At 31.2% G+C, this 15778-nt stretch overlaps 1 protein-coding gene across 1 annotated transcript; it reads right to left on the bottom strand.

Moving 5' to 3' along the window:
- Nucleotides 1-879: 879 nt before the first annotated feature.
- On the bottom strand, nucleotides 880-2399 carry LOC107901990 (uncharacterized). The gene is made up of 2 exons (XM_041111869.1): nucleotides 1294-2399; nucleotides 880-1197 (listed from the first exon to the last, which is right to left on the bottom strand). The coding sequence occupies exons 1-2, from the start codon at nucleotides 1969-1971 to the stop codon at nucleotides 910-912; spliced, it is 966 nt and encodes a 321-aa protein (XP_040967803.1). The 5' UTR covers nucleotides 1972-2399; the 3' UTR covers nucleotides 880-909.
- Nucleotides 2400-15778: the final 13379 nt, after the last annotated feature.

Below are 15778 nucleotides of genomic sequence, written 5' to 3'. Positions count from 1 at the left end.
GAGGAGATAAAAGCTCCGCCATTGCCACCATAGACTCAGCTAGAGGAACACGCATGTTTTCAGAAGATTTAAAACAATTCCCTCTACCTCATAAGACAAAATAAGTCTTTTTAGTATTTTGACTACCACTTTCTCTGCCACTATTTCTTCTCTTTTTGGGACCATTAGGCTTTGAATTCGGACTCAATTCCAGAAATTCCACAGACTTTGTTTCTGAACTATCCTGCTGCATAGAATTAATATTTTTATCAAAACTAACAACAAAGTGCTTACCTGGATCGAGAGTGTTTTCTGATATAGGTACTATAAAACCCTCAAATTCATCAAAAACAGGGTTGTAATGTGATTTAATTTTTTCCAAAACTCCAGTTTCATTGTTCTACTGCATTTTAGTGTCCAACTTGTTCTGTTTAATAGCGTCTCCCATAGAAACATTTTTAAATAAATTCTGTTGTTTTGAACCTGCAATTTCAAAATTATCAAACATTTCCCAATTTTTACCCACATCACCCTCTGACCCCATAGGCCTTTTTCCTAAATTTTTGTCTAAAGAAGCTTTGGATTTTTGGCCCATAATGTTATTCACATTATTGTCCAATAATTCCTTCAAATCAGGTTCTTTAGAAAGACCCAAACTCTTGCTTTTCCTTTGGCCTTTAACCATAAAAGAATTATTAACTTCTTTAATGCCATTGGAGTCTAATTTCTTTAATTTTACAACCGAATCACCATTTAAAGAAATCCTGAAAAATCCTTTAGTCGAATGTTTGAATCCTGTCCCGATTCCATGATCAAATCCTACCCAGATTTCGTGATTGAGTCTTTTTCCACTGATAGCACTGTGAATCTGAACCCAGATGGGTGTTTAGCTTGCCTCGCAGAGATCCCCGCCATGGAATCTCTCTTTCCTCACCGTGAAGCCTTCTTTTCTACCAACATCCACGGCTCAAATTCTGGGCCCTTTTCTCTGTTAACGGAAATTAATTTTTCCCCATCTATGCTGTCCACCGGAGTAGAGTCTGCCACGGTCGTTAGATCAGCATGAGGTTTTTCTGTTTTGTTCGCATGACCCGTGAGGTTTTGGCTTGACACAGCCGAATTACACATCTCCTTTACTTGACCATACCTGCCACAAGTGAAGCACACGGTCGGGAGGGCTTCGTATTCAACACGTTGAGCAATTCCGTCAACAAGGACCTACGAAATCAATAGTCTATCAAGATTAAGATACACCGCTAACCTAGCAAATCGACCTATCGTCTGATTGTCAGTCTGCACATCCAGTTTAACCACCTTCCCAATGAGGCCACTGATGGCTTCGATGATCTTCCTTTTATAAAGATATCCCGGGAGATTAAGCAATTGTATCCACGCTAGCACAACACTCGGGTAAGGTTGCAAGGGGCTGAAATGTTTAGTCCATGGTTGTACGGTCAGATACTGACTATAAACTGTCCACGGACCCTGAGATAAAACTCTGTTATAGTCATTAGGATCCTGAAATTTCACCAAAAAATATCCATTAGTAATATCCATTATCTTAATAGAATTTGTAGGATTCCAAAAAAAAAGGATTCGATTATGAAGTGTGTTGTAATCGATATTTCGTCCTAGAAGCTTAACAATGATAGTCAACTCCATTTCTTTGAAGAGGATTTCCTTTACACGACCCGAAAAATCGATAACAGGAATCCCATCAATGATTGACATATTGACGGGACCTTCAAGTAGTTCAAATTCATTCTCATTATCTGCAGAAGGCCCATCACGAACAGATTCGGAAGCAGCACCATGGACCCCTAGAAATATTTCTTTCCATGTCATACTGGGTTGTGGTTCGTGATCCACAGCCATAGAAGTGTCTTCCTCAACACCATTCACTTTAAACCTTACTTTTTTGGTATTTCGATCATCGTCGGGGTGAGCGACTCCCTCCCCACCGTTATCGAAATTTTGCAAAGTTGAGAGCATTGTTTTTTTTCCAAAGCTTATCACGTATGTATTTAATGCTTATGTTTTTAGTTATGCATAGGCAGTAAAAATATAATATCTTTGTCTGTTACATATAAATAAAAAAATAAAAAAAAAACCTTGTCTTCATCAAGGGAAAGACTAATGCAACAAGTTTTAAAGAGCCTTAATTCAAATGTGATTGTCCAAAGATGAAGACAAACTTGATTTAACTTATTCAACTAGATTGGATATTATGTCATCCCATTTTACAATAGTAGCTAGAATAGCAAACCTTAAAGATTGTTTATAGAAGCTTTATTTTGTGGGAGATGTAAAATCTACTCTATAGGAAATGTCTTCATTAGTAAGGTGGTTTTTAGAGCTTTGGGAACTTATTTGTATCACTTTGTTGAGTGTTCTATAAAAAAAGTTGGATGGGGGAGAGTTTATTCCAAATGTACGAGGGTGGGGATGTAATTATTCATGACTATGGATAGTTTAGACTTAAAGCATTGCTTGGATTGAGATTTAGTAGTAAATTCTTCTTCCAACAAGGCTTTGTGGACATAGGTGTGGATAAATAATTCATTTCTTTTTTGTTGCCACATAAGAAAGTACAATCTATCCTTGGAAAGAGTTTTTCGTTTTGTACTTTCCACCGTATTTATATTTCAGATAAAATCGAATTAATCGATTAAATCAATCTAGTTTGATTAATCGATCGGTAGTCGAATTTAGTTTAATCGGAAATCGATTAATGATTTTTTAAAATTCCAATTATCGATTCAGCTGGTTCAGAATCGGGTAATTAAAAATTAACCGAAATAAATAATATATATTATATATAATGTATTCTTGAACCATTATTTTTTATATTAATTGAAATAAATAATATATTTTATATATAATATATTCTTTGAATTATTAAAAAAATAAAATGAACATTAGCAATGTATTTTTTTTATATGTTTTATAATTATTTTAACCGAAAGAAAAAAAAAGTTTGGTTAATTCAGTTAACCGACAGAATTAACTAAAATATTTCGGTTCGATTAATGTATTTGAAAATTCAATTAACGATTAAAGATTTTTACATTTCGGATAATTCAATGAATAGGAATTCGGTTAATAACTGAACCAACCGTTTAAACACCTTAACTGTATTTATCTTGGAATAAATTTTGATTTAACAATAAATAAATAATGGATTTCTTACCTTTTTTTAACTTCATGTTATTTATATGTTGTGATTATGGATACTAGTATGTCCAAATATTTTTATTCGTAAATGATTAAATATGTTAATGGTAAAGAGAATTTGTGTAACGCCCCAAAATTTCTAATTTCGTTATTGTGGAAACATGACATAAATATTTGTCAGCTTTAGTGGTTTTTTGTTTTGGGAGTAATTGGGAGGTCCCAAGTTCAAGCTTTCGCTTAGGTAAATTTTGGTATTTTGAATCAATTAGGCCTTACTCTTGTCCAGTAGGCTTTTATCTGATTGTTGGTAAAAATATATTAGAATGGGCTTGTTGGTCTGGTGGTTAAGCAAACTATTAGTGTGTAGGGTCTTGTGTTCGAGTCCCTGCGCAAGCAGGGGAATTAATTTTTGTTTGAGGCATGTGGCGTGGTGGAGTTCAAATTAAACTAGACTGATGAGTAGTTATGTTTTAATGGGTTAATAGGGAGTGTTTTTAGGAGATAATTGGGGAGAAGTTATCAAAATAATATTTTTTTTATCAATTTTTTATTTTTTTCCCAACACATTTTTTGACGTTAGACTTTTGTTTCTCTGCCGTTTCTTCTCCCTCCTTATTCACTTTTGGTTTTTGTTCCCCTTTGGCTTAATCTTGTTTCTTCTCTTTCCCCTCTCTTTTCGTTTTCTTGATCGGTTCATCTCTTGTTCTATAGCCGAAATTCTCTTCTCTTTTCGCTACTCTTTTCGTTTCTGTATTTTTTGCAAGTCATCTCTTTGGGTGCAACTTTCGACTTCATCTGTTTCGATAAGTGGAATTTTTCCCCTTAGTTATCGTATTTCGATTAGGTAATTAACAAAGGGTTCGTTTTACTCTCGTTTAGGTGTTGTTCAAAGGTTTTAAGCGGATATTCCAGTGTGTGGAGATGAGTGGTTGTCGGATTCGTTGCTGTAAGTTTTCGAATCGTCGTTGGTTTAGTTTCTCGAGTTTTATGTTGGGGATATTTGGTTTGATTGATGAATCAAGTGATTAATTAAGGGATATATTGGTCAAATATAGGTTTTTGAAGGTTCGAGTTACTTTGCACAGCGAATCAATACCAGGTGTGTACCCGAAACGCAGGAAACGGGATTCATCAAAAAGCTGAAATTGCTTTCTGTGGAGAAATAAGAGAAAATGATGTGAAAAAATGTAAAGAAAGGAAATAAGGGTGTTATAAACTTGGAAATCAACATTTTACACTAAAATAGTTTTGGACAGCAGCAGTAGTCTAACTTTGAAAAATCATCAAAAATAGTGGAAATTGAGTTAGAGGTTGAATAAAATATTAAATTAAATTTTATTGAGTCTAGTTTTTCATGGAAGAAACAGTATAAGTAATAGAATTGTAAATTATAAGATATAATAAATTTGGTGAGACAAGGTCAGAATGATTTCAGGTTCCCCTATTCTGATTTTGGAAAATCATCAAAAATTGTAAAAAAAATAATTAGGGGCTTAAATTTATATTTTTAAATCCTTAATGAGTCTATTTTCAATAGAAACAAATAGAAATATTATCCAAATTCCGTAGTAAGAGAAAAATAATTTTTAGTAAGGAGAGATTGAAGTTGTCAAATAGCAGAATAAGGATAAATTTGAAGATTTTACTATACTTATTTGATAAACTATAAATTCTGAAATTTTTATGGTAGAAAGTTATTTGAGTAATTTCAAAGGCATCAAGCGGATATTAATTTGGAATTCTGTAGCTCAAGATATAAATAATTTAGTGACAATGACTCAAGTAGATAGCTTTGAATGAACATATAAGTAAATAGTGAAAACATATTTGAATATTTAGCTAGCATGGGTTACATTAAAATGAATCACACGGACAAGGCCAATTTGGGCTGTGTGGGCCATACGGGCGTGTGAGCCCATTTTTTGAAAAGTTGTCTAAGGTTTCACAGGTTGCCCAAGTCGACTGTGGACATATGAAGGGTCGATAAGCCTTACTTAGACCCCTATATGAGTGATATGTCTGTCTAATTTCTATATCGAGCATGAATTATGATATCTGGATGTATGTACTATAATTTCATAATAGCATTACATCTTTTGTATGTTGCATTGCATCGGGGTGGGTTATTGTTATCTGGAGGAAGTGTCTGAAAAGCTATTAAGCCTGTTATCTAGCAGCTCTGCTGTAAAATTTTGATTATGTGCCACATTTCAGTACAACATGGTGTGTAGGGATGGGTGAGTTGATTTAATCCTCACATGGTGTGTAGGGATGGACGGAGATGGTGTATAGAGGCTGGTGGGTGGGATTCTGGTTTTCTGCTATTACACATTGTATCTAAGATGGGCCAAGGCCCTAAATTATATCTAAGACTGTATCCGAATGGGCCAAGGCCCAAACTAAATCTGTAATGGGCTCAGGCCCTAGATTGTAATTGATTATTTTCTGATGTGTATCTGTATGTATGTTTTCTATTGGGATTATACACTAAGTTTGCGAAAACTCACCCCTTTTTTTGTTTAATCTGTACAGGTAATCCCCAAACTTAGGCGGATAAGTGTAGCGGAGGGCTCGACGGTGACCACCACTACTGAACTGCTTTATTACAGCTTTTGATTTTATATTATCTTTGGGTATTTATTATTGTAATGTTGGGACTTTGGACTGTTTTGTTTAAATTGGGATTTTATACCGTTTTTATGGATTTTTAAACTGCAACTCAACAAAACACAATTTTTTTCTAAAAACTAAGATTTTCAATTTCGTAAAATAATTGGTTTCAAAAGCTTCTACTTAAAAGACATGTTTTAAGGTAAATCAGCTAGTTCACGTTTTTCTAAATTAAATAAAAACTAATTAACTGGAACGGTTTTAACTTGTCAATCTCGATTTCAAATCCCATTCCATGTGACATCGCTAGATTCAGCCATAACGTCTAAGCCGGGTTTGGGGTGTTACAATTTGAATTAAAAATAATTAGAACTGTGGAGGCAGTTATAATGCTTGAAACTGAAATCAACTTTGAATAAAATAGATATAGAAAAAATCCTTAATATGAGACCATATTAATTAAAGAGTGAATTTTATTGTTAAGAGTTATTTTAAAAAAGAGTTATTCAATTTTGTTCGTTAACTAAAAGTTAATGATACATTTGTAAATATATATATATAGGGTGACCAAAATAGGAATAATCCCTATTCAGAGTGATTGGTGGTTAGTGTATCCTAATTTTAGAGTGACTACCATGAAAATGCACCACTAGTTTCTGTTATCGTTTAACGGTAAAGTGATTAATTTGATCAATTTTCATTCTAGGGTGATCAAATTAACAAAAAAAAATTTTGAGTGACCAAAATAAAAATACCCATATTTTGAGTTACTAGTGAGTAATTTACCTTTTTAAACAATGAAACGAAAATAAGAACAAGCTAACATTCTCTCTTTGATTTGGGAATTGAAAGGAAAATGATGCAGTGAATAAATTGGATGATTATCGTGTCTGTTATTTTGTTCTTAACCAATAAGTTGAAACATTCTCCTTTAAAATTTCGGTAAGTTCATCAATTTTATTTAATTTTACAAAATTGTATGGACTAAATTTACTAATACAAGTTATTACAAGAAAAAGAAGACAGTGGAGAGAAGTGTCAAATTATTTGTGGCAGGCAAACAATCGATACTCAAAAGGAGGAGATTATTATAAGGGTTGCTAAAGAAGGTAGCTTATTCTTGATCCCTCATGCATTTAGGTTTATATAGGGGTCACCCTTCTCCTATATTGCCATGTAGCCGGCAATACAATGTTTTGTATGTTTATGCGGGTCAGCTAGATTGTAGTGCAATTACATGTTAGTTGTCATCATAGAATGTGCTATGTTGGCTTACTCTGACATTCTCGTTCTTAGGGCCGTACGAGGCAGTTTTCCCTTGGTGGTCCCAACAAGGGGTACTAACGGGTTGTCTCTAAGACAATTCAAATAAGATTTATGGAAGGTCACTTGTGAATCATCCCACATAATGGATTGATACAAGTCGTTTCTCATAAGAACTCATATGCAAACTGTTTTTAATGGAGTTATCTACGAATTGTCGAATAACTTGTCACGTGTTATTCTATAATAAGAGTTGAGGAAAGTTATAATAGAGGAAAAAGGGGTGCATTAAATCTCATCATAGAGAAATAGTGCTTGTGTCCCCTTAAGACGTTCCTTCGAAAGTATTCATTTGTGACCCCTTAATGTTCTACACTGTCCAAAATTGTTTTATGATTTACTTTATTTAGCTAACCATAAATAAATTAGTTGAAAATATGGTAAATTTATTCAATAATATTTACTTATTAATTTTTAGTTATTGAAAATTAAATTTATAATTGATTTGCAAGTCAACATACTTGATTTAAAAAAAAATTAAAAAAGCTTAAGTAAACAAAATATAAATGCTAAATTATTTGTGAGTAAATTGGTTAATTCCTTTAAATACATCATTGAAAAAATAAATAAAAACATTTCACTTAAATTAATGTAGAAGTAGATGCACAGATTAAATTTTTTTAACAATTTTATTATATGTTTTAATTATATCCACTCTTTTTAACATAATGTCTAGAACTACTTATAGTCCCTCTCAACTTATAAATAGAAGAAAATGCATTTCAACACATTCAAGCCAAGAGACAACTCTTTAAATACATAAATTAAGTTTAAAATAACTTTTTTCATATGAATCTTAAATTAATTTTTTAGTCAAACGCGTATACCAACAACTTTAAATACATTTAAAAAATAGAGATAATTAAGTAATCAATTTTTTTTTCTAAATTGTATCAGTATAATGTATCATGTAAATAACTTTTTATATTTTAATATATTTTAACTTTTTTTCTAAAATTGAATTGTTATGAAATTATAGCGAATAGGTGATGAATTGAATTATGGAGAAAATATTAAAAACACAAATTGAAGAACAGAATACAAATACTTGAATATGTCTAAGTTAATTAAATACACATGAATATGTCAAGTCTAATAAAGAAAAAACTTGAACACGATGTAAATAAATAAAAATGATAAAATATATATTTAAAAATTTATAATCATAAATTTATAATATTATAAATACAAAAAAGTACTACAAAAACAAGTACATTATTTTTTTGCTTTTTTTCTTTTCCACTTTCTTCCCTCTTTCCCTCTCTTCTCACTCGTAAGGTGGTCTGGTCCATTGGTCACCTTTTCTATAGTTTTTTCATCACCTTGAATAATGGAGAGTGTGTAGGGCGATAATTGATTGCGCATTAGTTCGCCTTTTCACTTGGTGCTTCAACTCGACTTAACCCATCCATGATTGACTCTCAGGTTGTAAATCAACCTAACCCCAATACAAATTATATATATTCAATTGTTTAATAAATCATTTAATACTTGCTTATGTTTATTTATGTTCATCAACATTGTTGAGGCCCAATTTTGGTCCAGGTACAAACCAAGTACCAAAGGCCCAAATAACCCCAAACTAAACCCCAACTAAACCATCAATCCAATACCTAAAATTTAACCCAAATTCGATGCCCACAATTAAACCTAACTACCCTAGCCCAAATGGCCCAAACCTAATCGACCCATTAATCAAACTAGGGTTTCAGAAAAGCTGAAACCCTAGCTAATCTTCTGCCACCAGCAGCACCTGCCCATTGCCTCCATTGGCCACACCTGCAGCACGCCACCGTCCCATCACCCTTATCGCTACCTGCAAACAACAGTAACAAGAGGATAGTACTAGTGCAGAATAGAAAAGAAAAGAAAAATGTAATCCATTTTCGGCTATAAAAAGCCATGTTTATTAATGTAAAGGGGAGATTTTTTGGAAAATAAAAACAGAGGAGATTGATTCAAGGTTATCATCCTTTTATTTTTTTTTCTTTTGAAACTGCATATACATATACATATACATATACTTATAGTTTTATATTTGCTTTTTAAAAAAAAAACTATTTCATATATACATCATATATATATATAAAAGGGAGAAAATTTACCTTTTGAACTCCGGCCACCGTGCGTGGTGGTCGACGGCACGACGGACGACCAGTGGTCCTCGGCCGGACTTTGAGGAAATAGCATAGAAAGGGAGAGGGGTGAGAGAGATTATCTTTTTTTTTAGAAAAAATAGAATAGAATGAAATTTTTAAAAAAAAATTTAACTTTTATAAACCCTGTAAAACGACGTCGTTTTAGGGCTGGCTTCATAGCCCCAAAACGACGTCGTTTAGCCCCTATCCGCACGAGACCCTACCCGCTCCAATGGGTTCCGCATGTTTTGTTAAATGGGTTATTTGCTTTTTTGGTCCTTCCGCGTTTTTGAATTTTTTAATTCAGTTTATTGTTTTTTAATTTGCCCCTTTAATTTTATTTTGGTTTCATTTTAGTCCCGCACAAAGTGACGGTTTTGGAGGGCGGGAATATTTATTCTTCTGGTCCCTCCATTTCATTCGCGCACTGCAATATGGTCCTTTCCCCTTTTATTCCTCTCAGATCTGCCTCGAACTTCCATTTTAGGTTCAATTTAGTCCTTTTTCCGTTTATTTTGCCTTTTTATTTTTAAATTGATTTTTTCTAACAATATTATTATTATTATTATTATTTCATTATTATTGTTTTTTTATTTATTATTTATATTATGGTTGTCATTATTATTATTATTATTATTTATCGTTATTATAAATATATTGTTTTTATTCTTATTAATGTATTATTATTATCGTTTTCCACTTTATTATTATTACTAGTATTATCATCATATTATTAGACTAATTAATTTTATATTGTTATTATTATATTATATATATTCTCTCCGTATTTACTTATATTATTACTTATATTATTATTACTGTTATCATTATTATTTATTACCTTATTATTATTATTATTATTATTACCATTATATTATTATTATTATATTTTTTACCTATTACTTTTTAAATACACTCATTTTATTTTTATTCCTCACTCACATTATATATTATTTATTTATTTATTTATATATCTTTTTGTATCATTTCAAACTTTAAAATATTTATTACTTGTATTATTACCATTAATATTATTATCATTACTATTACTATTACTATTACTATTACTATTACTATCATTTTTTAAAATAGTTTTACATAATATTTATTTATTTACTACTAGTTCTTTTTTAATTTCAAATATGTTTTTAGCTTACTTATTATTTCCTTTTCTATTTTTTATTTGTTTCTTCATTTATTTTATTTTTTCTCTTATCATTATCATTCACATTCGCGTCTATGTTTATTCTGTTATGCCTGTCAATACCGAAATTTGTATTTGTTTATGCATTCTTTATTATCCCATTTTATTACAACTTATGTTATATTAACCTTTACCCGACCCAAAATTGATTCTTTTATAAAGGCAATGTTCCGTATTTGAAAATTCAAGAAAACCGTGCCTTAACTTACTGGGTTTCGATTTTTCTCCTTTAACCTAAATAATGGAACATTCTTTTAAAATCGTGATGCGAGTTTTGAATAAAATGCTCACTCTCTGAGATTTGAGGTGTTGTGCCCTAACTTACCGGATATGACATCTTGTTACCTCGAGATAAGATTTTTGTAAATAAAGACAATATTCGGTGTTTGGAAGTTCGAGAGATCGTGCCCTAACTTACTGGGTTTCGATTTTTTCTCGTTTACCCTAAATAATCGAATACCCTTTTAAAAAGTTAAAATACACAAATTTTAAATAAAAGGCAAGCTCATTCTCAAAAGTTCGAGATGTCGTGTCCTAACTTACTGGATGTGACATTTTATTACTTCGAGACGAGAAGGTCTTTAACATTCGAGTGTTTTTTACGAAAAGAGGGATCGTATTTTAAAGTCTTTCAAGTTTTCAATTCTTGACACTAAGACACTAATTAATCAACTAGGTACCAATTTTTGGGCGTTACGAGGGTGTTAATCCTTCATCGTACGTAACCGACTCCCGAATCCGTTTTTCTGAATTTTGTGGACCAAAATCGTTGTTTAAACAAATCAAATCATTTATTAAAAACAACCACTTTTACGAGGTGACCCGGTCACACCTCATCAAAAAGGATTGGTGACGACTTTTGTTTTCAAAATCAAGTCGACCCCGTTTTTCCAAAAAAATAGTTTCAACAAACATAGTTTGAAAATTGTTGAAATAAGTTCCAAATTTTTGTATTATCGGTACATTTAATATATAGTTGTTCTATCTCTATTTCCAAGATTTTATTAGGGTGTATTTGATAAATCATTAAAAAAATTCACTAAAAAGTTTCAATATTTAATATTTTAAATGTATTTGATAATATTTTAATTTTTTAATTAATATAAAATTTTCAACAAAATTTTTTTTGAATAAGATAAATAGATAGGTATCTACTTATAGAAAATATTAAGTTAATTTTATTTTATTAAAAAATTAAAATAAATAACATTTCTTTTAAAAGGGAAATATTTAAATTATCATATTTATCTTTGGAATAATATTTCATACACTATCAGTCAAGTCTTTAGACTCCATAAGTAGAGAATATTAAAACAATAATTTTCAAAAAAATAAAAAAAAATAAAAATTTTAAAAAAGAGATACATGACAAACTTGTTAAGATTACTTGTGGAACAAAAAAACTACACTCCAAGTGTTGACTGAGTTTTAATTCAGTTGGTATTAATATTGTTGCCAGTACAAGAGGACGTGGGTTTAAGCGCACTAAAATGACTTTATCCTCTATTTATAAAATTATATTTACTAATTTACAAAATAATGTTTTAATATAATTAAGCACTTATAAAATTTAGTATTAAAAATTCAATACTTAAAATTTTAATTTATCAAACACATCCTTAATTCATTTACTTTTCAAATTTTAAAACCCAAGCCTACTTATTACTACTACTGAAATACTTTTGGTAACCTTGAGTTCAATTTCAAAGCTTTTGGTTTTTAGTTGCTTATTTAAATAATCTCCTATAAAAATAATAAAAGATAGATACAAATTTTAAAAAATGGATGTAATTCTCGATTAGGTCTTTAACTCAGTTGTAAAATTATAAAAAAATTATTCTTTTAAAAAGAAATAAATATTATATCAAGAATATTTATCTATTTTTACATTTTGATAAATCTAAAAAAATATATAAACTTAAACCATTACCATTTTTAGTATCACAACTTTACAGATCATGTTTAGTTTTTATATTTGTTACATTATTAGTATGCCATAAAAAAAGAGGATAGCATCCTATTCTCGGTATTTGATGAAAAGATTTCTATAAATAATTTGTAATCACTTTCCTTTCCCCATAATATATGCAAAATTTAATTCATCCAAAGCGAACCACCTTTTCATCATAATCTGTTGTTGGTTTTGTGGATATAATAATTTTCAGCACAAATCCTTATTGTCCCAGAGATTTATAGGAACCGGACCTCTTTTATAAGCACATTTTGATAATCCTTTTGCCTGATTTCTTCCCATTAAAAAGAAATATATATATTGCTAATATCCCACGCATGTAGACTTCAAATGAAATAGACAGGCACCGAAAGATTCACCTTAACCTTCAGGTTGAAATTATCAATGCAGTTTTCTTTGATAATGCATAAAGAGAACATGATCGTTTCCAAGGCACCGCCCACCAGTTGTTTGTTGTTTTGTCAGTTATATATAAACCATCTCCCTAGACTCCAATTGCTTTTTCTCAAGCACGGTCGTTGACATTGCTAGCTAGGAGGGGCCACATATACGTGTTGATATTCCAACACCAGCAAGCAGCATTGGCATTGCCCTTCGCCATCCAAATTGCGGATATGGGGCTATTGCCTTTATGTGGTTCAAAAGGTTTCCAATAAAAAGAAAACAACTGCGCATGTTCTTCAGCCCTTGGAGTGTACTGTCTAGAAAGAAAACTAATAAAAAGGTGGTGGTGCCTACCTTTTGTCCATCTTAACTTTTTGCTTTCCAATATTCTCTTCCTAGAACCACACATAGACTTTGAAAATTAAATCATTCACAAAAGTAACCACTCATTTAGAGGAGTCATTGCAAGCAATTCAACAAATAAAGTTCGCTCATAGTGGCTCGACTAGAGTTATCTTAGGATAATTTCACTTCCCGGAAAAGAGAAATTAATCAGTCTACTTTAATTTATCATAAATTCATTGTTTTTTTTAACGAAAAATGTGAGTTCATTCATTATTTATTTTATTTGACTTTGAAAAGGTAAATGAGTTTTAATATTGATTTTAGTATATGCAATTTCAAATTACCATTTGGTATCAGATTTTGTGACTCTCGGTATTCTTAAACTCGTGTCTTTATCAATTTTCTTGTTGAAACAAAATTCGAGTGCCGCAAAATTGTTCTTCCCCAGAAAAATTACATTGTTTAATTCCAGATAAGGGGTAAAAAATATTTTTAGTAGAAAAAATAAAACAATATTCTATAGTTGGAATTTAGTGCCCAAAATTTCTAGATCTTAAATTCATTAATTGTGGAAGCATCCCATAAAATTTTATGATTTTAGTACGCCAAGAACATCAAAAACTAAAAATTTGAGTTGTATCACAATTTTTCGAGATTATGTAAATCTAAAATTTTATTTGTTTCTTAGCCATAGAAATTTTTGTTTATGATTTTTATTGGTTCTTTTACACTAATGCATTCCCTTTCCTTGTGTTAGTACAAACGAAGAAGTTGCATTTTCCTACCTCCTTGCTACTTAATTCAATTGGCATCTAACTTTCCTTGGTTTCTTAGAGCTTAGGATATCTTTTCCTAGCAAATGGCGTCCAATTATTTTGAATTAAATTTATGTTGAAACTTTGAGGATTAAAATCTTTTGGATTTTTAATATTTTTCTTTGATCCTTATAGTGCTAACCCTTTTCGAGAGTTAATGGTGACGTTTGCTGTGTTTGAGTGTTTGTGTTTTTAGGACTATTCACAATGGCTTGTAACACACAAAAACCAAATTGGCAATGGGAATGAAGAGGATAGACCCATAGTCACTTTAGATAATGTGATGGGTATGTGCAATAAGAGTATGATCTAAATGAACCGATAGATGAGCTTGAAAAGAAGTTTAAAATGTTGATTTTCAACTTGGCAATCTTACACTTAAGATGCGTACTATGTAATACACTCCGAACGAACAATTTCATGCTTTCTTTTTTATCAATTGCATAATTCATCTCATTCGAATAAATATTGATCAAACTATTGAATTTTCTCCTTGAATTGGTCATAATACTCATACTAATACTTTTAATTATACGACTACTCATGATCGTGTTGGATAGACATCTTTGGCAAAACCAAAGTTTTCAATCCCTTTTTTTCTAAGTAAACAAGATCCAGATGCTTATTACGATTGGAAATAACGAAGACCCCCAAACTCACTTACTGTACTTATTCCTCTCAAACCATTCAAATTTGGAGTTGAAGTGATTTAATGTCATTGGCATGATTCAAAAGATCATAGAGGTTTTTAATTTCCGACTCACTACCCACACAAGAAGAAATTAAGTGTGGATATGTTTAGTCTAAATCTAACATCTCATCTTATCTATATTTGATGTTGAGATAGATGCTAGAGATGAATCACCTAGTGAGAGTTGTGATGATGATAGTGAACTTAGTGAACACGATGCAATTGGAAGTGAAGAAAGTTCTCAAGAGTTTATAAATTTAGGCAGGTTAGAAACATCTTGTTCTCCTACACTTGTATTTTTCAAACAAATTGGCTTAATAAAATATCCATTGGTTACATTAGCACTTCTTGTATATCATCCTCAATGGTTTTTGCACGCAAAGTAAAATGAGGGTAAATATTGACTCATTGGTTATCTAATATTTAACTAATATTAAGTGGTATTACGTGGTCGGATCGTAATACAAAAAGATAGTTTGTATTAGTAGATAATCTAAACATATTCTTAGTCTAATCAGAAATGAGAAAATTGATTGAAAGACAAATATGACATCTATCAAGTCCAATTTGGGAGATACTCTATCTTGAGCATCGAAACGAATGGCTCCCAGAAGATAGAGACATAGATGTGATTGACTAAACTAATAGTACATCAGACATGACCTTAGTAAAATAAATCCTAGACCTATTTATGGATCTACTTACTTGTGACATTCATAGTGTGACATGCCTTAGTCTTAAGTGGATGATGGACTATGTGTGTGTGACTCGTATACTTTGATGTAATTAAATGCTTGAGCTCAAATAGATAAGGAACCAAAAGCTGGTGCGTTGGGTATAAGACTTATGCAGTATGTAGCACCATTCCAAAATAGAGGAATTCATAACCCAACTTAAGGGTAAATGATATCCTCTCATAAACATCACATGATAGATGAAAAGTAAAGGTGATCACTGGTCATTTGTCTTTCTGACAAATGACTTGATTACTATTTGATAATAATTGACTTTTCATGAAGGAATATATGATGGTTACTATGAGACAAAATAGGACCGTATTGGGAGAACAAATTTATTCCAAAGAGATTAAAGATATCCTATGAGGGTAACACACTTATGACAAGGTCATTAGAGAAACACTTA

Source organism: Gossypium hirsutum, chromosome A01 (assembly GCF_007990345.1).
Source record: "Gossypium hirsutum isolate 1008001.06 chromosome A01, Gossypium_hirsutum_v2.1, whole genome shotgun sequence".
Classification (NCBI taxonomy): domain Eukaryota; kingdom Viridiplantae; phylum Streptophyta; class Magnoliopsida; order Malvales; family Malvaceae; genus Gossypium; species Gossypium hirsutum.
This window is presented reverse-complemented; position numbering and strand designations above follow the sequence as displayed.

What these genes read in the sequence shown, in the direction of transcription:
- LOC107901990 (XM_041111869.1), bottom strand. Translation starts at nt 1,971, where the DNA reads ATGCTCTCAACTTTGCAAAATTTCGATAACGGTGGGGAGGGAGTCGCT. An exon ending in TCAGTGGCCTCATTGGGAAG is followed by an intron (nt 1,198 to 1,293) that starts GTGGTTAAACTG and finishes TTGATTTCGTAG; the next exon opens with GTCCTTGTTGACGGAATTGC.